General features: G+C 39.9%; 1 protein-coding gene across 5 annotated transcripts; it reads right to left on the bottom strand.

Annotated features, from left to right (window-relative positions):
- Positions 1–37: 37 nt before the first annotated feature.
- On the bottom strand, positions 38–27,664 carry TFRC (transferrin receptor). 5 transcript variants are annotated; one of them, XM_026495663.4, is made up of 19 exons: positions 27,430–27,664; positions 20,574–20,632; positions 19,793–20,003; positions 18,581–18,794; positions 17,260–17,409; positions 16,977–17,082; positions 14,892–15,005; positions 14,150–14,248; positions 13,646–13,785; positions 12,052–12,209; positions 11,170–11,289; positions 9,973–10,058; positions 9,330–9,393; positions 8,315–8,382; positions 6,803–6,861; positions 6,505–6,586; positions 4,774–4,995; positions 3,706–3,846; positions 38–3,091 (listed from the first exon to the last, which is right to left on the bottom strand). In XM_026495663.4, the coding sequence occupies exons 2-19, from the start codon at positions 20,607–20,609 to the stop codon at positions 2,849–2,851; spliced, it is 2,313 nt and encodes a 770-aa protein (XP_026351448.1). In that variant the 5' UTR covers positions 20,610–20,632; positions 27,430–27,664; the 3' UTR covers positions 38–2,848. The 5 variants fall into 5 exon arrangements, with proteins under 5 accessions (XP_026351448.1, XP_026351441.1, XP_057162542.1 ...); XM_026495656.4 differs by having other exon boundaries at positions 16,977–17,079; positions 27,430–27,653; XM_057306559.1 differs by lacking the exon at positions 27,430–27,664 and adding an exon at positions 26,870–27,154.

The raw sequence follows: 27,664 nt of genomic DNA, 5'->3' as shown, positions 1-27,664 counted from the left end.
CTCCAAAAAAATAAAATCTATTTTAAAAAATGACAACTCGGTGTTCAAGCATTTTATTAAATCAGATAAGGAATTTCCACACTGTTGCACATACCAGCTTGGACACAATTTTAAGGGCATAACACTTGTTTACAAAGCTACAGATGAGCAGTAGGTTGGCAAGTCTAATAAGCCACGTTTAGCCTACCGAAATTTCAAGAACATTCAAAGAGGAAACACAGTGAAGGTCATGCAAGTTCTGGAACAGTGAGTCATGACAGAGCTCACTTCTTTTATCCTTTACCTTCAGAATGCACTTGCTATCTATGACCAGAAAAAATCTGAAGTCCAGCAGGTTACTGCTAGTCAGATACACATTTCATTCAGGAATACTAAGCCTCTTACCACTTACTGGCTTTTTTGATTAGAAATAACTGAATCCTCACCATAGAAAAGAGGTTTTTGAAGAGATTTACTGCTGTAAATGGATGCCCATTATTCATATTATGTCTTGAAGTTACTGAGCTTTCATTAAAGTATGATAAAGCGTGATACCCAAACCAGGAATCCCAGCTATGACCTTTTCACTCGGCTACACTAAATACCAGCTCAAGAGAAAATGCGGTGAAGACTGAACAGACTGTGAGCAGCGAAGCAATTCAGTGAGGCTGTAATCACCTAGATCTAGATTACCTTAGGCCCGTGACGCTACGTTTAAGAACCTTAGGAGACCCTATGGCCTTTTTCTTAGGTGACGATTTCTTAGGGTGAACTGCCCTATGACAAACAGCTGATTATCAGGTTTATAATGATGGCTGGCTAGAAAATAAAGTCTTTACTCATGTAGCTTCAAACTTATTTGTTCACATCTATAGTTTACTGAAAACCACCACATACTAACAGGTAGGCAGACATGATCAAAGATCCTTTTGTAAGTTTCACTTCCCTACACCTTTCACTCCCCCCTCCCCCCGAGCCTCCTAGGCAAGTTTCCCCTGATTTAAGCTAAAAGGTCGATTCTGGATTCAAACTTGTATGAACTAAGTTTACAGGAGAGAACATGCAAATAAGGGGATAAAGTTAAATTCATTTGTCAACGGCAAACATTATAAATGTATACTACTATCCCGCTAAACAGAAGACCTGGAGAAACCACAAATACGACGAAATACTACATTAGGTTTAGAAACAAAGAATCTTGAAGGAAGTAATTTTATTTTCTAGTGGTTGAATTCACCCACCAAATGCTTAATGACCATAAAATGTTTCTGCAACTAGAACTAAAAGAGAATCATAGGGAGCTGGGAATACATGTTAGATACTAACGATCTTCAAGCTTTGAAGATGTCATTGCATGAAGAAAATTATGGGAAACACTGTTCCCGATAATTACGTACACCCTTAGTGTAACATATGGAGATCACTGTCTCCGATATAGACACCGTGGTAGGCAAAAACTACCTTGTTCTTTATACATTATGGAAGACACTGCTCCCGATAATGTGAGTTAGGTTTGTGACAAAGGTACTGGAAATTTTGCAAAATTCGAATTAAAATTACACCTTGGATAAATTGAGCTGTAAAATTTCACACATATGAGCACTACACAGCCTTTAAGTGACATTGATTTATAACTTGGTCACCATTCTTTCCCTTTAGGAAAACTGCTATTTTTATCTGCTTGGCTGAACGGAAGTCTAACTTGATTAGCAACCCCTAATTAAACGGAATTCTTCACCGATATTCAGCTTTAAAATTTTATTTGGCTTGTGGCTGTTTTCTAAACCCTCGAGTGTCGGCCATAAATGCAAAACTTCCAGTATCTGTTGGGTTTTATTAGCAGATGCTGCTTTTATTAAAAAAAAACGACAGTATAACTGTCATAATTATGGAAGGCACTGCTTCCGATAATTATCTTCTATAAAAAAAACACCATTTATAGTGAACTCTGTCACTGATAAATAAACAATAAATATCTCAGTGCCAAAATGATAGAAAGCTTTTCCAAAAAATTAACACTTTGGCCAAAATTTGGCAGTGTGTTCTTTAACGTCTGACAAACTGAGTTTGAAATTAAACACCTGAAGCTGGTTCTCTTTCAAAATACTTTGGGAAACACACTAACGACAAAAAACTAATAAACAAAGGCTTACGGGGGAGGGGCGGATGAAAAGAAAATACAGGTCTTTGGCTTCTGGTCTCCTCTTTTCATAAATAACCTTGAGGTTAACACTTTAAGGCCTTACTCCTGTGATAAACACTTGAAGTTCATTTTGTCCAGCTGAAGGACCTCTGTTTCAGACCTCATGGGCAAGTCCCATCTCTTCTGAAAGTTAACTGTTTCATTCAGGGATGTGGAAACCAGCTAAATCCGTAAAGAAGGCATATATCTCATATGGAGAATGAGGTCTGACAACCTGGTATCTCCTATCCAGCATCAAATGAAGGGAGAGGATCGCACCAAGCTACCGCTTTCAACCTTCGGCAGATACCACCCTCCCCTCCCCCTTAGAAGATACCAGTTCACGTCCTTAGGATTTAGAGCAATACTTCATGTAACTGGTTCTGACTTCTTCATAACTGTAACAAGAAAGAGGCAGTTACCGTAGAAAGCATTTAAAATTTTAGAGATGATCAGAGAAAAGATTCTATCGTGAACATTTTTAAGTGGTTATTCACTTTAACTTGAAGTGCAGGTACCTACCCTGTATTAAAAGCTGCTGCCTAAAGACATCTAGGAGTACCAAGGTGGTTGGGTAGAATTTTAACAATATTAGGTTTTGTAGCCCTACTAAAAATTTAGCACAACCAGCACAAGTCTAGAAATCACACTACCCTGATGTTCTTGTAGAAGTTACGGGCACCACATTTAAAGCTCATTGTCAATGTCCCATATGTCACCAGAGAGGGCATTTGCTGCTCCTTGAATAGTCCAAGTTGCTAGAGCCAACTGGTTTCTCAACAGTGTTTCGTTAAAAGCACTGTTATTTTCCTGACGCAGCTTCAGATGCTCTAGTAAAGCTGACAGAGTGTGAGAGCCAGAGCCCCAAAAGATATGTCGGAAAGGAGACTCTCTCGGAGACACGTAGGGTGAGAGGAAGTGATATTCCACCTACAAAAAGAAAAACATACAAGAGAACTTACAGAGCGCTGGGACTTTCGCTGTCAGGGGAGGACCTGATGTAGTAAAACTGTCATTCTCTCACTTTAAATGTTAAAATCCCCCAAATTTAAGAACACGGAGAAGCAGGCTACTAATCTTCTAACATTAAAATTATAAAGTAAACTGTCAATTCCTTTGTAAAAGTGCATTTGTACAACTCAGTGTATTGGGTTTTTTAGTTCCAGCATACACACAGAAGATTTACAACTTCCCGCTGTAATCAAGTCTTCTGCCTTTTCCAAGCAGACTGAGATAAAAGCAGTTAAGGGCTGAATTAGAGAACAGGAATACAGAGAAAATGATAGCTAAAAATCATTAATGATCCCTTCCTACAAATGTTTTTAAAACCTAAAATGTTAATACCAGGTTAAATGCCTTTTGTATTTCCAGTTCAGATATGTCAGTTCTAGGTCTTGCCAATAAGAGCTAAAAATCTGTGCTCAATTCTAAAGCAGCAAAGGATTCTAGGCTCCTGGAATCACTACTCTACTTTTTAGATATGCAAGATTTACCAATGAAAAATTAACATACTTTAGTTCTTCCTTTTTTAGACATTTACTTACTTTCATGATACGGTCATTGATTTCCCTCATGACAAATCTGTTCGTCCTCTCCGCATTCTTATAATCTGTTGTGAGTCTGGAGGTGGCACGGAAAAAGTCTCCACGAGCAGAATACAGCCACTGTAGATTCAGACCCATCTCCTGAAGCAGAAAGACACGAAACTCCTTATTAGACGTTCTATTTCTAAGGATGTTATTCTACATACCTTTCTAATTTAGTGGTAGCTACTGAGACGGTTCTGATAAAAGGGGGTGATTCGCGGGCAGAGAATGCTAGACTTAGGCACCTTGCCCAGGACGTACACTCGTATCTGAGCCCAGCAGATGGCACAGTTATCCATTCTTAGTCTCCCAAGGAAGGCGTCCTCATCGAGAAATTTAACACAATTTACTTATTATGTAATACTGTGCTGTATAGTTTCCAGGCCAATTTGCCGATGGGGGAAAATTTTAACCATTTTGGCTCAATGAACTCCACAACCTGTGATTTTTCTCATAAGTCCCATTTTCTGGTCAGTTGTAATTAGTTTCAAGAAAGCCATAATCATTAAGATTTATCAGTGATTTACTTCCTGTAAGGGATCTGTTAAGTTGACTTCTAGTACCATAAAACCAGTTGGAAACCACACACTACTATTAATTTGATTTTATCAAGCATTTGCATACTAGGCGCACAGCATCAACACTAAGTAAGACTGTAACTACTGGCCAGGTTCTCTCTCCATCCATGACATCCCTGAAAGGCATATCCGATATAAGCCCAGACTCATAGGTCCCCAGTCATGGTTGAGATCTTTATATTCTCTGGGTCCTCTTTACAGGTTACCTGGAATTACACAAACGTAACATACCTTAGCTAATTAGATTCTAAAATACTTACTGTGGTATATTCTAGATTTATAACCCACAGCACCTCTCACCTTTCCTTTCAAATGAGTTACAAATTCTACAAAAAATTATACATTAGTTCACTTCAGCTACCAATCATATCCCTCCTCAGGAACAGCGAAATACCATTCTTGAAACTGATATTTCAGCCATGAGAACCTGATTTTAATTAGTGCTCACCTTTATGTCTGCTCTGAATCGGTTCATATCCCTCACAAATGAAAGTATTTTGTCATTATACATCTCATAGTTGAGGCTCAATTCAAAATCGTAGGTAAGTTTCATTATAAGCTGACCGGCTACTTCTGCTGCTCCACGTGCCATTTGGTTCAACTGAGGAATTTTCCGTTTCAGGTTCTCATAGTTATCCATGGTAGTACCCAAATAAGGATAATCTGTATCCTGAAACACAAAGTTGGGTGAATGTACTCACAGGGGGTCCTAAGAGTAGGAGCCACACCTTAGTTTTACTATCAAGGTAATAGCAGTTGCAATTCTTACCTTGCTTCTAATGTATTCCTACTCCAATTTTATCTCCCATCCGCTACTTTGGTACCCCTTTTGCGACTTCCTCTGAACCTAACCTACTCCTAGAATGACTGCTTTCTTCTCGGTCCTACAGAATCCCTGTTCTATTGCATCATATACCCTGAACAGAAGTCTAACCAAATTTCTTGAGGTTGTATCCTTATTTTCCTCTCTCTGGGAAGTTTGGCCCATTAAATAAGGAAAGCGGACAGCATGCGTGAAGTGTGCTTTTGATATAAAGTGTCACATTTAGACTAAAATTGACCCTCTTTCTAATGATTCAGCAGTCCATTCATACATGTTACCTTTCTAACAAGAAGTTCTCTCTACCTTCATTAGATAATTTAAGTAACTATTTCTTCAACTCTACTTCCTTCCACTGTCCTCAGTGACAATCTCACTGACAATCCTTTGATCCGACCTCAATTCTTTACTTTCAGACTATACAGTTTTGTATTACCTGCTAGGTTTTTGACATCTAAGAAGTCAGTAGGAAGTTTCTTAAAAACCTTCTGGAGGTCAACAGAAATCATCCATAAATCCCCTCAACCCTAGAACCAGACGTTCAGTTCTTCCTAATGTACTAAATGGATATTGTGACCAGCTATTTCAATGCCATCCACATTGCTGCTCTAGCAGGTCGAGAGTGTTCCAGCTATGTTCTCCAAATCCAGATCTTACATCGCTCTCTTTCTTCAGACCTTTCCCCTCCTAGTCCCAGGCCAAAACATCCAGTGATAAAAAGTCACGTGAGGACCTAGCCTCCGTGGGATCGATAATTTGATGCCAAAATCAACAGCTTCCACCCTGACCTCCGAGACTAAAACTCTAGGATCTCTCCATCCCTTGGAGAGCCCACTACAGGGCTGGCTTTCCAACTTCAGCACAGACGCCTTCATCCCTGTTTACTCGGAGTAGCCTTCAGTGCCTTCTAACTGGCTCCTGAAACAAGCCAACCTTGCTTTCCTACAACTTGGTCAGTTCAAAGTTCTGTCTCACAACAACCTTACATCTGTTTGGGTTTTGTGCTTTTACCCATAATTCCTGTTTAAGAGATTAACATCTCCAGACAAACGTCTAGAACCATTATCTTAACAGGTATCAAGAACAGCAATGTCCAGGTGAACCTTCTGTTTGGCGGAAATAGTCTATATCTGCACTGTACAATAGGTAGCCTTGTTATTAAAACTCATGATACCCGACTGAAGACGTTTTAGCAAATAAATTCAACTGTTAATTAAGAATAATTCTACATTAAGACTAATAATAAGGGAGCATGCAATAACTGCTTGTGGATAACTTCTTAAAACATTTTAAGCACTCTAGGTCTCAAAATTGATGAAAGAAGATCTAAGATATAACTTTAGATTTCATCAGACTTACCTCACAAAAACAGAAAGAAACCGCTGGGATTCCAGAGTACGCAAGGAAAGGGAAAGCAGCATTATCCAAAGAAAATTCCTCGCTGCAAGGAAAGCAAGAATGTGTCTCTAGAAAGTTTTCTAAAGAGCAAACTGTGCTATCATGCAACCTTACCCCTATCCCCAAATAAATTCTTAAACTGACTCTAAGTATAGGTAAGCTCACTGCAAGGTTAGGTTTAGATTTCTACCTCACATAGCAGGTGCTACTGGATGATTCTGCTTTTCTAGAAGCTGTTCATTCTCTTTTCTCAACTTACACTTTGTTGATCCAGTTGCTGTCCCGATAAAGAGACTGCCCAGTAACTGGATGTTTCACCTGTAAAAAAAAAAAATTAATTTGTCACTAAAATGAATCTTTCAGAACATAGTTATTCAGGCTGGTCACAAACATATTTACATCTATCAACATTTATTAAAAAAATTTATAGTATCTTCTTGAAAAAAATTTGAGACCGTTAAAACAATCTCAAATTTCTAAAGTTATTCCTACGAGACTCATGCTGTCACAGTGTCTTCAGTGACAGCGAGAAAAAAATGTTCTCCTCCTTTAATCATTTTAAAGGTGGCTCAGCCAATTGTAAAAGCCCTTTCTAGCCTTCATGATAGGACTATCTTGTTTCTGGTTTTTTTCCTTCTAGCTCATTTTTTTTTTTAAAGATTTTATTTATTTATTCGACAGCGATAGAGACAGCCAGCGAGAGAGAGAACACAAGCAGGGGGAGTGGGAGAGGAAGAAGCAGGCTCATAGCAGAGGAGCCTGATGTGGGGCTCGATCCCAGAACGCCGGGATCACGCCCTGAGCCGAAGGCAGACGCTTAACCGCTGTGCCACCGAGGCGCCCCTCCTTCTAGCTCATTTTATACTACTGCAGCCTAACCTGCAAACACATTACTGCCTTGCTGGAGACTCTACAGCAATTCCTAGTTTCCCATAGGATCAAGGTCAAGTTCTCTGACCCTTGTTCTCTCCATCTTTAATCATTCCGCGGGTGCCTGGGGTAGCTCAGCTGGTTAAGCATCTGCCTTTGGCTCAGGTTATGATCTCAGAGTCCTCAGCAGGGAGTCTGATTCTCCCTCTCCCTCTGTGCTCTCTCAAGTAAATAAATAAAATCTTCAAAAAAATCATTCCGATATATATGGCCTCTAAGCCCATTAGCCAAATCTTATTCCCCCATTGCAAAACTACGGTCATTCGCATGCCTGTCTTTACCCAATGAATATTTCATCTGGCCTTCTTATTTATGTATTAGGCATATTCAAGTTCATTTATTTTTTTTTTAATTTTTAAGACTTTATTTTTAAGTAATCTCTACACCCAACATGGGGCTCAAACTCACGACCCCGAGATCAAGAGCTGCAACGTTCCACCAACTGAGCCAGCCAGGTGCAACCTCCAGTTCATTTAAAGCTTCCTTAACATTCTGACTCTATAGACAGCCCCCACTGGGCACCCACAGTACAGCTTAGGCCTCAGGAAATCCTGCAGCACTCCCAAATAGACCGCGTCTATTTTGAGATCAGAGCCTTTCACATACTGCCTCCCTCACCTTATGTTTACGGAGAGTAAACAAGTAGTTTACCCTCAGCTCACATGGTTCAATGGGCAGAGCAAAAAGGCCAAGAGCAGGGCTTAAATAATGCTGCTATAGAATTTATTCTAAATTCCTGTAATTGGTTACTTATGTTGGTTTAAACCTCAACGTTTTCCATCTTACTGTAAAATTAGTTGAAAAATGAAGTTACAGATTTTATAATTAGGTATACACTCACATCTTTCATCGTTTTCTCAATAAGCGAATACAACAGTGGGCTGGCAGAAACCTTGAAGTTCTTGGTACCTGCAAAGAGATTATTTTAACATTGCCCCTTCTCTAGTCAAGTAATTTTTACATGGTTACTTCTACAACCAAAAGTACTCGACAAAAAAGGAAGACAATAACCTAGATGAGAGGCCAAGTACACCTACCCTCTTCAAGCACTAGACAAGTGATTTAAGAGTCAACTTCTTTCGTAACTGCTAACCCTAATTTGACTCAACTAAAGCTCTAGCTCCTGAGTCGGCGTATGTTATTGTTAATGATGTGGTTTTGGTGCCTTTCTAGTTCCCCATATCAGGGCGGCCATCTGCTAGCTACCGTCCACTTGCTACGCTCCATACACTCTGCTGCACAGGTAAGACAGCCATAACGACGAGTCTAATAAAAATCTAGTCAATTTTAGCTCCTTCCTTGTTCTTTCCAGTGAGATATTTTACTGTTCTCAGTTCATTCACTGGCTACATCTGTACTTCTAATAACATTCAAACTCTTTTAGAAGAGTTTAGAATATGTCTATTCGTGATGCCATCATGTAGCTAGATGTGAATTAGCCTCTAGAAGTACCATTCTATACGGTCCGGTTTAGGTCCTTCTGGTCTAGAAAATAGTCCAGACTCACGGCTCTCAGACTTTAGTGCATCAGAATCACCCAGAGTGCTTGTTAAAACACAGTCTGCTGGACTTGTGTTCCAGTTTCAGACTCAAAAGATCTGAAATTTTACATTGCTAACGGTTCCCAGGTGATCCTAATGCTGCTAACTGAGGGCCACACTGGGAACCACTGCATTAAAGGCAATCAGCTCCCATCCTATAATCTAATGGACTACGAAGAGAAAGCTAAGTCAGCCGTGATCAGGGAACAGGCAATGTAAATTGCAAAAAATAATGAGGGTTGCTGTAAAAAGCTTTCTTCCATTTTATAAATAATTTATATAAATTCATAAACAGCTAATGAAAAGGATACTTACCAAGAACAGCTTTATCCAGATTAATGTAAGTGAAAGCCTTTAAATGCAAGGAGGAAAGGTATCCCTAGAAAAGAAGGAAAAATATCAAATGTACTAATATGTATTAATCTAATTGTCACACGGAGCAGCTAATATTAGGGACATCTTTTTAAATTCAGAGTCTACTGAGACTAAATATACAAAGGCAAAAATGATATACAGTTGACTTCCCTAACGTGGGGGTTAGGGGCACTGAGCCCCCCCCCCAACGCAACTGAAAATCCACATATAACTTTTGACCCCCCAAACTGAACTACGAATAGCTTATTGTTGACTGCAAGCTTTACCAATAACATAAACAGTTGATTAACACATATTTTGTATATTATATGTATTATATATTGTATTCCTACAATAAAATAAACTAGAGAAAAGAAAATGCTAAGAAAATCGTAAGAAAGAGAAAATACATTTAGAGGACTATACTGTATCTATTAAAAAAAAAAAAAAAATCCACATGTAAGTGGACCTGCACAGTTCAAACCTATGTTGTTCAGGATCAACTATAATCTAATCCAAAAGAGCATGGTTTCTGGAGGACAAATTAAGCCAAAACAAGATCAGCTGCCTATCCTGGGTATGGGTGATGTACAGATAATAATACCTCTAGCCATTCGGTGGCACCAATTGCTCCAAAGTCTCCAGCACTCCAGCTGGCAAAGACAATGCTTCTGCTGGGTCTAAAGCCACCTAAAAGATAACAAAAAGTTAGTTTTATCTTGGGACAGCTTATAGGTAGGCAACTGACTTAAGATGAAATCACAAATTTCTAATTCAAGACAGCAGATTCAAGAATATTTCTTTCCCTTTTGGGGCCCCAGGTGAAAGAACAACAACAACAACAAAAAGAATAAAAATAAATTTTAAAGTAATCTACAAAGAACAGGATAAAAGATCATTTGCAAATAAGATTTCAAATACATAGTAGGGACCAGTTTTTACAGGAAGTCACTTTTTTCCAACTCCATTCTTTGAGCCCCTTAACTTCTGGACCAAGAAATACTTGACTACAATGTGTACCTTCTCTGAAAACAATCTTCTCTGAAAACATCGATCGCTTAAAACACTGGGTTACTTTACAAACAACTGTTATGAAATAGAATAAAAATCCACACATTTAAGTTATAAGAAAGAGTTTTCAGAGAAATTACATTAATGACAGCTCCTTTTGGGACTATATGTGCCATTGCCCTCCATTCCTCCCCTTTCCTTGTGTATGTATTTTTCTGTATTATGTACTTTTGCATGAAAGTTAAGCACTGCAACTTACCCTATGACCCAAAGATTCAAGAAGGTGATGGGGGTTTGCGTGTGGGTGTGTGTGTGTGTAGAGGAGTGGCAAGTACCAAGGGAGAAAGGCTTGAAAGGAAGTGTGTATATGTTATAAATATATAGGAACATATCTAGTATTCTAAGTATAACATAAAATTACATATTATGACTTTATAACAAAATTATAGAAAATTAATACAGAGGTATACCACTGCTTGCTTTAAAATAGATTCCTTAGGGGACCATGCTAGATTTGCCATATCATTCTGAATATGTCAAAGTAAGAATTAGGGTCCAGGACAACACTTTTTTAGTGTCTCAAAGGAGTTGATTCCTAGTGCAATGAAGACACTGCATGGAAAGCTGTTTCAGAGCTAAAGGCAGATCCAACAAAAGATGATCTGCTTTGTACCTAAGAACTCAAAGTCCAGCATAAGTGAACCATCATAATACAGGCAAAAGTGAGAGAGCACGTAATATTTAGAACTATATAGCACATAGATTCAAGTTCTCAAAATGTGTACTCTACCTTTTGAGACCATATCAGAGAATATCTGGGCAAGCTCCAAAAGGAGAGCTGTTCCTATGCTAGACTTCGCAGCTCCAGGACCCCAGGCATCCCTCTGAGCCCCTACTACAACATAGCGATCTTAAAAAAAAAAGAAAGAAAGAAAGAAAAAAAGACATTATACAATCAACTTTTAAACTGTTTTCTAATAGTGAACTCAAGAATAATCATGTTAGTAGAAAGGGTAAAACTGCAGTATATGCTCTAAGGGTAAGATATTTCATACCCGACTTAGGACTCTGGGAATTAAAAATTCACATGACAATACTAATCTCTTTTTATTAGTATTGCTCCTCTTTCCACATTACCAATTAAGTTTACTCATCAACTACCTATTAGTGCCCACTAATTGTTTAATAAGCAACCAAAGTCCAAGGGCTTTCCTTACTAAATGATATGACTATTAGATTCTACTTAAATAGATGGCCTATTCAAAGGGTCAGTAATAAATCACAGCCTACATGCATATTTAGTACGTATCACTTATGGCTGTTCTCATGCCGCAACATCGGAGTTCAGTAGTTACAACAGAAACCGATTGCCTGCACCAGGTTTATTATCTGCCCCCTTTAAGAAGAAATGTGCTTACTGCTGATCTATTCAATAACACAAAGGAGATTTTCCAGTCATAATGGCCAGTTTTTGACAAGTTAATTTCCTAGAGTCTTATTATCTCCCAATAAAACTAACACCTAAACAGTTCGCTTCAGGACAGACAAGAGTTAGCACTCCACAAAACCCAGCCAAAGCCAGCCTTCCTGCACGCCCCTCTTCCGGCCACATTCTTAAGAACTAGGACAACACAAACAAACAAATAAACAAAACAAAAACAAGGGTCTTTACCAGGTTCTTCAAAACCTTTAATAACTCCAAAAACGTTAAAAATTCTTATCTCTTTCAGCACATTGTTCACAGTGAGCTTCACGTTCCTGTTCCGGGAGGTCTCCAGCCTGCACGAGGAGTCTATTTCCCAGGCAGAAGGACAGTCTCCTTCCATATTTCTAGAAGAAAACAGACATCAGAGTTCAGAGTTACTGTTGCTTTCCCCAGGCTTTCAAAATCAGTCTTCCTTACTGCACGGGGAAGGTCTAAGCTAAGAGGAGATATAAAGAAAATGTATACAAAATTTACTCCTTGGTGGCCAATGATCTGTGTCTTATTCTGACCTGCAGGCAATCATTTGAAAATGAGTTACCTCCAAGTATAACTAATGCTTTAAAAAAATTTTTCTACCTATCCTCATCTAACACGTGCCTTTCTGCCAGAGACGCAGTTATAATTTACATTTTAAGTAGGTACCGAGATGGGCTCAGAATGAAGTTCTTACCAAGCCCATTAATATAGTCCCATGTTTCCTCACGTTCTCCACTAACCAGTATCCATCCTTATCTCAGTTATAAAAGAATATTTTCATGCTCCTGATAGTTAGGTATCTTCCCCTATCGAATTCCTCATACATTATCCAAACGATGACTGCTCTACTTACAGAAGTATGTCAAAACATTATCACCCCCCACTACAAAAGGATAAGATAGGGAGCTGGCTTCACAGGTTAGGGAAGACTTGTAAGTGGTAGTAAGAATGATAAAAATCACCTATTAAAAATGCCTTGCAGATAGCATTAATAGTCACATAGTATTATACAGGTATCCTTGCATGTAGATGCTCTTCATTTGACCCAATCACCCTCTTAAGTAGAATATATTTCAAATATCTAATTAAGTCAAAGAAACATGATCAGCGGGGTTAGAGTAACTTGTTCTACGTCACACAGCAAATAAATGCTCGCATAAGTGTCTGACACCAGATCTACATCCTCTGCCAATACCAGGTGGGAAATATATCCAGATCAAGATAAAAACTAATGACAAGTACTCTAATCAGACTGGGTTCTATTATTAAAGAGGCATACTAATACATTAGGGAGGACAGCCAGGACTAATGACTGTAAAGCATCTGGAAACTGTCATGAGAACTGAAGATATTCAATCTATGGACTAGAAAACTTGAATTGTTCTGTTGCTAAGAAGAAAATCTAGAACTAATGGGTGTTACAGGGAGTAAGATTTCAGCTCAACATGAATTCTAACACATCTACTCCAATAATTGAATGGGTTGTCGGAGGCAACAAAGTGCTTTACCTCAGGAAGTCCTCAAGCAGAAGCTATGCCAGGAATAGTAGACAAGGAATTCACTGGGTAAACTGAACAAGGACTCACTGAGTTTATAAATCCAATGTCTAATTATTAAGATCACTTTATGGAGGAAAAAATTCATGCTTATCTACAAGTTAATAGCTCTCCACCCCACAATATGCCAGATATGGAAAATTACTGCCAATTGTTTTAAATGTTATCAAATTAACCGAAATGATTATCATTCCTTTCTAATCATAAAATCAGTTTTCAAATAAGAGAGCTTTCCAATAAGAACTTACTCAAACAACTTTTCTGCAGCAGCTCTGGAAATTGTTTGGACAGGAATGCTGGGCAATCCTGACGACTGAGACGGTGGGAACTGAGTGTGATTGAAAGAAGGGAATCCAGGTGTGTACGGGTCACCTGTTCCCAAGTGAGCCTGGTAAAACAAAAGAGTAATGCACTGTCAGGAATTTGTTCAAGAAATCCTTACGAGATTTAGATTCAGTATGAGGGTACAGGCTACACTTAGTTTAGCACCTGAAAGCCTGAATGGCTCTACAAGATGCGACTCGTTTTTATACGGCATACGCCAGATTCCCAATTCAAGACACTGTTGAGAAGGTTCTGTTAGCAATAATAACTAGGTCTCAACGTCACATAACCCATCTTCTTGTTAGTGCTAGACTCTCCCAGAAAAAAAGGAGCATTTAAGGAAGGCATGTTAACTTCTACCAATGCAAATGGAACCCGGCAACAATTTGTAGAAACTAAAAACTCATTTACTTAAGAAAAAAACTCACATGTCCAAAGACTGGAACCTCTGCGTCAATAATGGGAAATCTAGACTGGTCCATGTATATCAAGACACCACTTGCATTGAAACTTTGAGCATTTGCAACCTAAAGGAAAACATGTAAAGATCAGAAAATGAAGATGCAGTCACACAAAAGTAGAAGAGTACGTATTGGGCTTTATGCTAAAAGACAAAGGGTTACAGAGGACTGCAGTGAAACTCCCCAATGTTTCAAATAGCTTATATGTTGAGACAAAATTCTTGCCTTAACTCGTCAAGGAGTTTCAAAGACAAGAGAAATAATAAAAACCCATCCAACACAACCATTGTCTTTTGCTATATTCCATTCTAGGCCTTATGGAGCTTTGACTTAATTTTCCTTTCATAAAACATAGTTATAATAGAACTCTGTATATATACATAAAAAATTATTTAACAATAATTTAATGATCCTATAAAACAAAAGAATATTGTTATTTTAAATTTAAACTGCTTTCACTTAAGCATTTCTGATTACTTCTTTTTCACTGAAAGGCAAGGACTGCAGAATACTACAAAGTGGCTATGCCATAGTTTTACAAGTGCCTATAGTTTAGAGCATTGGAACTTAATTTGTTGAACACTTTAATAAGTTATATTATTAGGTATGAGAGTTAAAGACTGACAGTTTTCAGAATGTATAAAAATCAATACCCCTTAAATGAAGAACTACCGGTATGATACCAATGTATTGAATAACTTATACTCACCTTTTCAGCAAAAGTGATTTTGCCTGCTCTAACAATCACTAAAGATCCATTCACAGGAGAGTTTAAATTCTCAAAGTCTTTTTTGGTGCCAAAATTAGCATGGACCAGTCTACCCTAGAATAAAGACATCAGAGTTCATGAGCATTATGGTAATTAGAACAGGCATAGAGTCCGAGACAGGATGGTTTTACAGATCAAACCCAAGAGAGAAAACAAAGAGACAAAAAGAAGGAGGCCAAAGCCTAGAAAGGCTTCAAGAGAGTTCTAGTCAAACTGGTCACAGTTATCAGGAGTGAATCAAGACTTCTGGCCTCCTATGTTCCCGTCTCGTATCATCACATGCTGCCTTTAATCTAATTCGTATTGACCTAATGACATTTAATCTCTTTTACATTGCTTCCAATATTTTGGGGGGAGAGAAAAGCTAACAGAATATGATAAACAAAAGAGACATATACCAATAAAAATACTGTAGGCTAGCCCTGGCAGCACCAATTACATAAAGTTCCTAACATCGGAATGCTAGATAATTGAGGACATACATAGGAATGGGTCTTAACTGAAAGTTCTGATAATAAACCTGTGTGAAAATTGTTTGACACTATCTAGTACAGTAAAGTGACTGGCATAGATCAACTTTTAGATGTTTATAAAAGGTGTCTCATAATGTCCCTAAATTCTATTAACAGAGCTATAAACTGACTTTGACAACCAAATATCCAAATATAGAAAGCTTGCAGGTGAACTAAAACCCAATGTTCTTTTTTAAAAAAATTAATTAATTAATGGGGCGCCTGGGTGGCTCAGTTGTTAAGCGTCTGCCTTTGGCTCAGGGCGTGATCCCGGGGTCCTGGGATCGAGCCCCACATCAGGCCCCCTGCTTCTCTGGAAACCTGCTTCTTCCTCTCCCACTCCCCCTGCTTGTGTTCCCTCTCTCGCTGGCTGTCTCTCTCTCTGTCAAATAAATAAATAAAATCTTTTTCTTAAAAAATTAATTAACTTGAGAGAGAGAGAAAGAGGGGGGTGGGAGGAGGGGGAGAGGGAGAGAGTGTGCCAAGCAGACTCCGTGCTTAGCGTGGAGCCCCACACGGGGCTCAATCTCACCACGCTGAGATCAAGACTTGAGCTGAAACCAAAAGTAGATGCTTAACTTACTGTGCCCCCAGGTGCCCCCAAACCCTCAATGTCCTTTGCCAGAAGTCCACCCACCTCCAAACCCCTAGCTTGTAGGTAGCCAGGGAAAGTGATATGGCACAGGTAAGACTGCATCTGGGTTGGAAGGCATTCGCTAGATACACCCCTGACATACAAACGTATGTTTTCTTCACCTGAAAAACCTAGATAGATCTGTTTTTTTAATTTCTGTAGTAGTTTGGCCATATTTGCCTAAATTTTAAAAGATCAAGCATTAAAGATTCAAGCTAAGACTAGACTCCAGCCAAGATGGTTACTTCTATCCGTCCCCACATGGCATCTTGATATACACTTTCATTCAGCAAACACCACCATGTGTCAGGCACTGTCCAAGGCTCTGTGACATAGCAGTGAATAAAGCCAATCTCTAGCCCTTCCTGTAGCTTACTTCCTAGTGTGGAAACAAACGTCAGGTATGTAAGTCCCGTGAGGAAAAATAAAGCAGGATAAGGGGAAGTTGTTGGAGGAAGGCCATTTTTAACAAGATAATCAAGGAAGACTACCCTAAAGAGGTAACGGTGGAGAAGAAACTTGCACAAAATGAGGAACAGGCCATGGTGGGGCCGGCAGAAGGAAAGGTAAGTTTTACAAAGGCTTTGAGGTGGGAGCATGCCTGCGTTTGAGAGCCTGAGGAACACCAGGGAAGCTGGGGCGGCCAGAGCACACTGGAGGAGGAAAAGAGCAGGAGGATGACTCAGGGCCTTGCGGTCCTAGATAAGAACCTGGGATTTTACTTTCACTGTGGCACAGGAGGGTTGAGAACAAGAGTATCTCGAGATCAGTTACATTTTACAAGTAAATTTACACCAAAATTCCTAAGAAAGGTAACAGTAATGAGTTTCTGAGCTATTCAACAGGAAAAAGTCTCATGCACTGTTTTGCCTTACTTACAGTAACTGTCGCCGCCTTACTGTAGGCCACGTAACCCTCAGGACTCTCCACCAGGTATACCACGCCACTGTCCGTACCCACTATGGTCACCGAGTTCTGAGCACTGCTAAAAAAGATTAAGTTAAAGTGAAGCTGAAGCTAAGGACAACCTTGGAGGAAAAAATGAAATGGCTTTAATACACTTAGCATTTGACTTGCATTATTTATTTTGAAAGTCTCTGCTGTATTAGCACACCTGAAAATAGCTACTTATATAAAGTCAGGTTACCATCTTTCAACATACCTGCTTTTGACCTGAATCTTAACAAAGTGTTCGTCATGCCAGGCTCTGCTAAGCGGATATGTACGGAATTGATTCTCAATGAAAAAAGCAAGGCTATCATCTTTTTGAGATCCCGCCTCACGAGGAACATACGGATTTTCATTCAGCTGCCTACAGGAAAAACCGTCACTGTTAAATGAACTGAAATTTAATTTAAAATAAACAATGAAATCAAATATCAAGCAAATATTTCAAAAGCACATCTCAAAACTACTCATCATAGCTAAGATAAATTAACTGTGACCCAAAATTTCTGGATTGACTAAAGACAAACTTAGAAAAAAATGGCGAAATTATCTGAGGAATTCATGTCTTCAGCTTGTTAAAACCTCTTTATCCAAAGTAAAATGGTCCTTCAGGAGCCCTGTCCTAAGGGGGTGCCTGCTCAGGGTAGTTTTAGGGGAAAGGAGTAGTTCCCAAGAGATCCGTTGTAAGCAAAATCAAAGATAGTGTTACTGTTGGTGAACTCAAGAAGTACAGTTTGAATTTGCACCTACTTTAAAGCAAAACTACTCCTCGTTCTGATCTATGCCTCACTGTAAATATATAGAGATCATACAAATTTTTTTCTTTTGTAAAGTACACTCTCATTTTTTCTATAATGCCCGGTATATAGTATACACAAAAGTATTCACCAGATAAAGTAAAAATGCCAAGATTCCTAACCTAAAACTAAGAGAATTATTGTACCACTGGAACTGTAGGAAGCCAACCTAATAGGTAGAAGATGAACACATTATTTACACAGAGTTAGGTGAGTGTCTAAGGAAGATCTTAAAAACCAAAGGACAGAAACCTTAAGGACACTTCTTAGCGTATGGATTAAGGAGAACCAGAAGAAATCAAAGACACAAAAGACATAATAGGCTCTCTACCAAGTCGGGCACTCAAGTTAGTCCTGATCTAAAGAATAAAGAAGGCTACTGATGCCCTCGTGGACAGTAGCAAAGCTCCACGTGACTTACAAGGGGTTAAGGTGAAAAATCAAAGCAGAAGAAAGTCTGTCAGCAAGCAACAAGCTATAAAGAGCCAGGTGACAAAAAGATCAAAGACCTACGAATTTTTTGAAGAAAAAGGAGTGTCCTCACAAAAGTTCTTTTCCCCCGTCCAACACAGTTTGAATTCTTTACTAACGGTCTACCCGCCGGCTGAACACGGGAAGCCTCCCCTAATTCTGAGAAGTCTCTCCTCCAGACCGGCACGTTTGTTTTGTTGCACTGCTCTGGGCGATCGGTATTTGTTCAGGGACTGAGATTCAATCTGTGAGGCAGCTCAAGTTTACCTGATGGTGGTGGCGAACTCCGTGGTATTCAGTCTCTTTGACAACATTGTTTTGAGGTCCGTCCAAAAAAAGCGATTGGATGTTTCAGGTACGTACTCTTCTGCTTCTGGAGGGTCTGTTCCCACTATCCCCAGAGACTCCGTTCCTGATGGTCTCTCACATTCAGCTTTTGGTTCTACCCGTTTACAATAGCCCAAGTAGCCAATCATAAATCCTAAGGGTAAAACGTTTCACAGCTGAGTTCAAAGAATCTCCTTCATAATATATTCCTACAGGAACTGTTAATACTTTCAGCTAAGCCTTGAAAATACAGGTTTATTCAAATTGTAAGCCGTCTGAAAGTAAATAATGAATCTCAGTTCTGTATATTTTAAACCATTCAATCTAATAAATCATACAGTTGACTCTTGAACACTGTGTGGGGTGGGTTTAGGGTGTAGACCCCCACACACAGTAAAAAATCTACATATAACTTTTGACTCTCCAAAACTGTAACTACTAATAGCCCACTGTTGACCAGAAGCCTTATGATGACATGAACGACCAATTAACAAGCATTTTGTATTTTATATGTTATACAGTACATTCTTACAACAATACCTATCTTTTTTTAACTTCTTCAGTATTTCTAGGCTCCGAAGTTGGTTTGTAAGTTTTTTCAAATTGTCATAAATCTCCAAAAAATTTTCCAATATATTTATAGAAAAAATCTGCACATAAGTGGACCCACACAGTTCAAGCCCATGTTGTTCAAGAGTCAAATGCACAATAACTTTAAATATTTACCTATTTATTTATTTAAGTAATCTCTACACCCAACATAGGGCTTGAACTTATGACCCCAAGATCAAGAGTCACATGCTCTACTGATTGAGCCAGCCACGTGTCCCCAAATGGTTACTTTTTTAAGATATAGGTAACTTTTCTTCCCAGAAGCCTTCACTGAATCCTTAGGGCAAGCTTCTATGCTACAAGTATCCTGTGTGTATTTCTAGTACAACATTTGCACATTACAATGAAATGATTCATGTGTCTCTCTCCCCCCAACAGGCTGAACTCAAGGCAGGCCAAGAATCTTAGTCATCATTGTATTCCTAATGCCCAGCATAATGGCACATAAAAAGGTACAAAATAAATGTTTGCGTGGCTGAATTAGCCGACTTCCTAGAGTCAGTGACAACGGACATTTAAGTTGTGAATGGCCACTCTTACCAATCAAGAAAAAGACGATTACGGCAATAGTCCCATAGCAGATAAATCCATTAAACCTTTTCGGTTTTGTGACACTGGCACGATTACCCCTCACGTTATTGTCAACACTTTCTTCTTCATCTGCAGCTAGTTTCATCTCCACATGACTGTTATCACCATCTACTTGGCGTGCCAGACTAAACCGGGTATAGGACAATGGTTCTCCACCAAACTGAGATTTGAAAAAAAGAGAGAAAGAAAGCATTATGAACGAGAAAAAAGGGAAGAGGAACATTCACGAAAGTTTGGTTAGGTACTGTACTTATTACTGGGCCATTATTAGGACTTGCTATACATTCTTAAGGAAAAAGAAGTTCCTCTTTCAAAGCAACGTTCTTCCCTATGCCCAGTTCTATCCATGGCAGATGAGGGCTAGGCCACACACTGGCCTTCATCTCATTCAGCCTTTTCATTTAGGGTGTCTGTTATATATGTCTACTAACATAGGTATATATTTTCATCAGTCTTTCTTCAGTTCCTCTTATCTACGTGGCTATCCCCCTCCCACCACGCCCAAAAAATACCCTGGAAATTTTTACAGGATTTTCCAAGTTCGCTCTACTCAAGACTGAATATACCCCTCCTTTGTGGGATCAGTTACATCTCAAGACCCCACCTCAACATAAACAAATTCTTTATGATACCTTTGAATATTACTTCATGCCTACTGGGTTAGAGTCATTCTTGTGTATTTCATATTCTCACAAACCAGTGACAAGAAATACAACTTAAAATATCTTACCAAGGTAGAGAATGCTGATCTGGCTTGATCCATCATTCTGAGCTGCCACGCAGAAGAGCCTAGTATTAAAACAGAAAATTAATATGAGATAGATACCACTGTATCAGAAAAGTGTGGGCTTTTCATTATCATGCTAGATTATTATACATCAAATTTACTTTTAAATATATTATCACCTTTCTAGAAAGGGTCTTTAACAAAGATACTTGGTTTATAGGACAACTAAATTTAATGTAATCCTTGATTAGATCCTGAATTGAGGTGGGGTGGGGTGGGGGTGGGGACAGGGACAAAGGATATGGTTGGGAGAATTAAATCTAAATACAGACTATATACTCGATAACACTACTGTATCGATGTTAGATTTGGAGAGTGCGATAATGGTATTCTGTTTTTAGAGAAGAATGCTCTTGTTCTTAGGAAATAAATGCTGAAGATTTTTAAAATGAAGTATCAGGGAGCCTGGCTGGCTCAGCTAGAAGAGCATGTGACTCTTGATCTCAGGGTTTTGAGTTCAAGCCCTATGTTGGGTGTAGAGATTACTAAAAAAAAATAAATAAACTTAAAAAAAGAATGAAGTATCATAACTTCTATTTTTATTTTCTTAAGCTTTTATTTATTTGACAAAGAAAGAGAGCACACAAGCAGAGGGATCAGTAGAGGGGGAGGGAGAAGTAGGCTTCCCACTGAGCAGGGAGCCCAATGTGGGAACTCAATCCCAGGACCCTGAGATCATGAGCTGAGCCAAAGGCAGACGCTTAACCGTCTGAGCCACCCAGGTGCCCTGCATCATAACTTCTATAACTTACTTTCAAACAGTTAGTTTTAAAAAGTATATAAGAAATAAAGCAAATGTGGCAACTATTAATAACTGGTGAATCAGAGTAAAGGGCACATGGATATATACTGTACTACTATTTCAATTTTTTCTACAGGCTTGAAACTTTTCAAAATTAAAAATGTGGGGGGTCACCTGGGTGGCTCATTGGGTAAAGCATCCGACTCTTGGTTTCAGCTCAGGTCATGATCTCAAGCCATGGGATCAAGCCCCGTGGTGGGATCCATTCTCAGTGGGGAGTCTACTTGAGATTCTCCTCCCCAACCCCCCAAAATAAATAAATAAATCTTAAAAAATATGTGGGGAAAATTAGTTAGAATGTCACCCAAGTTAAGTAGATTTAAGTAACTGAATTTGGTAATCAAAAGAATAAAGATAAAACACAATAGATTAGCACCTTAAAAAAACAAACAAACAACTAAAGTAGAATTAAGCCAAGCATGGTCATGCTACAAAGACCAGTAACAAAGCATCTCCAATGAAAATGAGTGAAAACCTGATCCTTCTGAGTAAATGAACAGTTCTTACAAATGACCTGATAGCGCTTTGATGCAAAAAGAATAGACAAAAAAACAAAAACACAGTATACAAAGAGGCCAATTATCTGAGATGTTAAGTGTCTTGTTCAAGGCTGAAAACTGATAATCCAAAACTGAAGTTCAATGGGTTACTGGGTTATAAAAATTGTGTTCTCATCTCCCGAAATTTAAGAAATTAATCTTAACCTTTGACCTCTGAATCATTATGCTGTATGCCTAAAACTAATATAATATTGTATGGGAACTACACATTGATACATCAATTAAAATAAATAAATTTAAAAATAAATAAATGACAACCATCTTATTATTTTTTTAAGTGTTTTTTTTTTTTTTAATTTTCCAGTAATCTCTACATCCAACGTGGGGTGTGAACTTACAACCCTAAGATCAAGAGTCACATGCTCTACCAACTGACTGAGCCAGCCAGGCACCCTGACAACCACCTTAAAAGTAAAAAACACCTCTGTAACCAAGAGAGTCCTATGTTGAGTTAAAGCATAGATATTAACTGAAATCTGGACTTTCTAATTAATTTGGTTTGAGTGCATCTAGATGTTTGAAAGTAATATTATGTTGAAATATACAAAATGGTCACTTAGTTCATACTATCTATTTTAAGGCTTTTTCTATACTACGATTACACTTACAGGACATTTAACATCCACATGGCACAAACCAAACTGTGAGATATAAGCAGACTGTAAAAGATGTTATATTTACTGACATTAGAAAAGTCTCCTATCAAAACCTATTAACAACAACAAAAATTTAATCCCCAAACTTTAAAGACCAGAGCTAAGAAGCAAGAGATCATCTTCTTAGAAGTACAGTCTCTTGCCCTATCTGGTACAAAAAGTTTGTCACTATCACTGCACCACAACGGTACAAACCCAATCACTAAAACCAGAACTAGAAGACTCCACCCTGAACCAATTTTAATCACCCTTTTCTAGGAAAGAGCAGCTTTCAAGTTTAATAGTCATCTAAACCAGCCATTCCTCAAGGTCTCTAGTTTTAAATTAATTTTGAGACTAAAGTGACAACACTTTTAAATAAATGATCCAAGTAAAGGATTTAAATAAATAACGATGAGATTAAGCAATTGCAAGTCTGCAGAAACAAAGATATTATTAGAATACGCAACTATGATTTTGTATAATTAAAATCTAAATACACTTTTTACTGAGAAAACCAGTATGTCATTTCTATTTCAATACCCAGACACAAAATTAAGATTATAACATAAAAGCAATCAAGTCAGTCAGAGGAAAAAAACTGTGACCTAGGCAATTCCCATTTTAACCTCATAATTTAAACCCCTCATCTATGAAGAACACGATAATTCTGATATCTATAAAAGTTATTCCTTAAGTTTTGTATATAACAAATTTGAATCATTCTTTCAAAATGACCTCACACACAGTAAAGCTCTGTATTTAAAAGAACCCCTTAACAAATTTTCTTCCAAATGAAATCACTCTAATTTATGTGCTCTAAAAGCGTGGGAGAAACTTTCCATACCAGTTATAACCGTCTATAAACAGGTAGTTATGTTAAAAGACAGCATCTAAACGCCAAACAACTTTCATATGGCTAATTTCAAGATGTCACCACTACTGATAATCTATAACAAGAGACAAACCAAACATCACCTTGATTATTATACATTTTAGCACCTTGTATATATTTAGTGCTCTCAGATAACTGGAAAACCTATTCAGTTTCTCACATTAATAATGAAAATTAAGGTAAGCAAAACAGAGCCTCCCCCCCCCCCGCCATGTTTCAAACATGAAATGGAAGGAGGATCTGAAATGTCTTTATTGAGCCATGGGATGGAAGACAGGAGGTAGGCAAAGGTACTAGCTATAGTCCTAAACTTCTTTATAATTCAAATCGTTTTATTCCTACTTTCTGGAAATGTGGCATTAATTTACATTTAATTTTTTTAAATATAGTAACTACCTTGAGGTTTTAAGCTACTTTGGGTGTCTCAAAACCAGGAGTCTGCACACAATACCTACAGCTAAGGTAAGGGTGGGGGGATCATGTACCAAAATACACCGTCGCCTATGTGTAAGACGCCCAAGGCTGCTACTTGATTTTACTTGAAATAACAATAAGCCACTTGTTTGTTATTACTGACAAGCCCACTTCCATTTAGAAAATGGACCACAGTTTCAAGTCCTTGGAGTTCACATAAAAGGAATTTCCTCTACTTGTTTTTGAGTTTCTGTTCTACAGAACTTCGCTACCTAATAACCACTGCCCTCTACTTTCTCCAAAATGGGACAGAAACCAGCTCCTGTCTCTACTAACGTTCCTTTTTTGTTTTTGAACTTCTTCTACTCCTTTCTTCCTGACTCAGCTCAGGGAACATCTTTATGAAGCCTTCTCTGATTTCCCTGCCCTACACTTGATATAGAATTCACAAAGAACAAGGGTGCCTGGGTGGCTCAGTCGGTTAAGAGCCTGCCTTAGGCTCAGATCTCGATCCCAGGGTCCTGGGATGGAGTCCCACATCGAGCAGGGAGTCGGCCTCTCTCTCTACCCCCTTCCCCTGGCTTGTGCTCTCTCGCTCTTTCGCTACTGCGTGCTCTCTCTCTCTCTCTCTCTCAAATAAGTAAATAAATAAAATCTTAAAAAAAAAAAAGAATTTACAAGTGAAAATTAACAAAGAGTAAAGATATTTTATTTCTTAACAGTATGGGGAATGCTTAATGTATATGAAGTTCATTTTTCATACCATTTGGAAATTACATAAAAAAGAATATAATGAAAACCTTGGACCTGGAATCTTCTCCCATTCCTGCCACTATTCTGGTTTATCCTGGAATCACTGGGAAAAGCATCAATAGGTAAGATTTTAAAAAGTAGAAAAACTTTAGGGGCGCCTGGGTGGGCTCAGTCGGTTGGGCCTCTGACACTTGGTTTCGGCTAAGGTCATGATCTCAGAGTCGTGGGGCTGCGATGGGCATCCAGCAGCGGATCTCCAAGCTCCGCGAAAGAGTTGGCTTGAGATTCTTTCTTTCTCTTTCTCCCTCTTCCTCTGCCCCTGCCCCCACTCGTGTGTGTTCACTCTCTCTCAAATAAATAAACAAAATTTAAAAAAGGGGGGGGCAGAAAAACTTTAAAGGTTACCTGGTAGGGCTCCAAGTTCTTAAGCAATTGATTATGGACACCCGTTTTGCAAACTGTTTCCCTATTCATTCGCAGGTGAAAATGAAAAGGTTACAGGAATTTACAAAACTTCTGCAGAGCCCTCAGGACACATATAATTGTGTACACCCAGGAGGACTTGTAAAGAGATGGTCAAGGCCTTTCCTAGCTTTAAGGGTTTAAAATGAAAAGGTTGTGGGGTGCCTGGGTGGCTCAGTCGCTTGAGCGTCTCTGACTCGTAGTTTCAGCTCAGGTCATGATCTCATGGGTGGTGAGACCGCGCCAGGGATAGGCTCAGCACTCAGCGGGGTGGCTGCTTGAAGATTCTCTCCCTCTGCCCCTCCCCCTCAATAAATAAATAAATCTTTTTTAAAAATAAAAAAATGAAAAGCCCGTGGAGAAAAACAAGGAGAATCTTCATTCCTATTGAGCTTTCTGTAAAAAGACTGCCCAACTTCAAAGGGCAGGACCACTCGAGGTCACTGCCATCTACCTGTACGGTGTTCGTCTGAGAGAGCGCACAGAAGCACACAGGGAAGGGTTCCAAACGCCTCCGAGGATCATTTTTAACTAGCTCTTACTGTTGTCTGCTTCAAGTTTCACCAGGAACCTTGCTCCATTCTAGGTAAGTACATTATCAGAGGCAAATAACTGCCACAACTTAGGGCAGAGTTAGTGGAATTGTCTCTACCCAACGTCTTCAGCACAGGCTAACTTCACAACAACATTCCATCAAAGAAAAGCTAAAGGGTGCTATGCTATATGTAAAATTTTGGAAAATACTTCATACTGAGAAATTTTTTAAAATTCGAGATCTTCTTGTGAAGTATACTGAGTTTATTATAATCCAAAACTGAGAAGAGGGGGGAGAGGGGGAGGAGGAGGGGGAGGAGGGGGAGGAGGAGGGGGAGGAGGAGGAGGAGGAAAAGAAGAAAAAACCAGCAGGGCCAACAAGTATCGTAGATAGCTTTGCAGTAGAAAACTTCTGGAAATCACCTTAAATGTCTTTGTCAATAAGGTCAAATTCCCCAGCTCAGCCGCAACTGAATCAGCATCTAGTATTCCAACTTGTATCTAAGCCTAGAATAAAGGTATCAGGTATCCAAATACTTCTGTAAGAGAACAGCTATTTCCTACTTCAATCCTCTTACCACACCTCCCAGAAAAGAAAGCAGAAGCAATTAAGTTCCCTGGTCTACCCAAGGTCGCTGGAAGCAGAGGAAAAATGTTAACCGAAGAGTCAAGTCACAAAATATTATTTTCTTACTCACCCTACCCACTACTACCTTAGAAAGCCATCCACTAGAAACAGTAATACAATGGGCCTCTAAGGCATATCGATATAGCACAGCCTTTTAGCCATATCGCTAATTTCCTGAAAGCAAAAGCCAATTCCAATCCAAACAGCTTTTACTTTGCCTCTAGACCATCGCTTTCACAAAGCAGACGTCTTATTTCTGCATCTCTCACCTTACAACAAGGAGAGCCTAGCAATCAGAATATTCTTCCAGTCAATGCCTGCGGCGTTCACCCCTTCTGCCTGGGGTCAAACTGAGAACCCACACACAAGGCCAGGGGCAACGCTGGAAGATCAGGATGTGCCAGAGCTCCAACGCACGGCGTACAGAAACTCCCATCCGATTCCCAGCACACACTCGTAACCGATTCGAGGACAGCTCTGTCCCTTTCAGCAGTGAGACTAGGGCCCGGGTAGGCCCCGAGAGCGAAGGGCTGCAAGCTCAAGGTCACCCACGCACCCCGACAGCGGTTCCCTGCGGACACTTCCCAGAGCAGCCACGTGCTCCCAGCACAGCAGGTCTACGCTGCGGCAGCGTGGCTCGCACTCCCGCGCCCGCGGCCTAGGGCTGTCCCACGAGGTCCCGCATCTTTTAAGGACGAGCTAGTGAGGACAAGGGATCCGGGTGGCCTGAGGAACCGGAAGCAGAATGGCGGGGCTCAGAGCGACAGTGGGGTACCCCTCATCTCGCCCTCAGTACCCTCACGGAGAAACCATTCGCCGCTCCGCGACCGAGACGGAGGGCGCAGAAAGGCAGAGAGAACAGCCCTTCTCCGCACAGCGGCTCCACCTCGCTGCACCTGCAGCCCGCTCCCCGAGCCGCCGCGGCCCCTTCCAGACCCGCACGCGGGGCCCGCTCCACCCCGCCTGCCCCTCTCCAAGTCGCCGCAGCCGCCCCGCGGCCCTCGGACGCTGCTGGACAGCACCCAGGGGGCCGCACCGGACACCGCTCGGCCCGCCCTGCCCGCTGAGGGGAGGCCGGGAGGGCCGTTGGGATTCTAGCATCGGCGCGTCACTCACACAGACACCCCCTCCAGCCGCTACCGCCACAGCCGCCACAGGCCGAAGCCGACGCTCTCTGGGGGATGTTCGCCCCCAACCGGCTGTTTATAGCTTGGCCCCACCCTCTTCCAACCCCCCCAGGCTTTGCGTCACTTCCTGTCTCACGTAGACCGATGAGGTGCCTTGGAAATAGACCGCCGGGGGCGAGGGGTGCGCACGCACCAGGCCAAGAACCCTCCGCGAGTGTGCGAGG

The sequence above is a fragment of the Ursus arctos genome, unplaced genomic scaffold, assembly GCF_023065955.2.
Source record: "Ursus arctos isolate Adak ecotype North America unplaced genomic scaffold, UrsArc2.0 scaffold_4, whole genome shotgun sequence".
Taxonomy (NCBI): domain Eukaryota; kingdom Metazoa; phylum Chordata; class Mammalia; order Carnivora; family Ursidae; genus Ursus; species Ursus arctos.
This window is presented reverse-complemented; position numbering and strand designations above follow the sequence as displayed.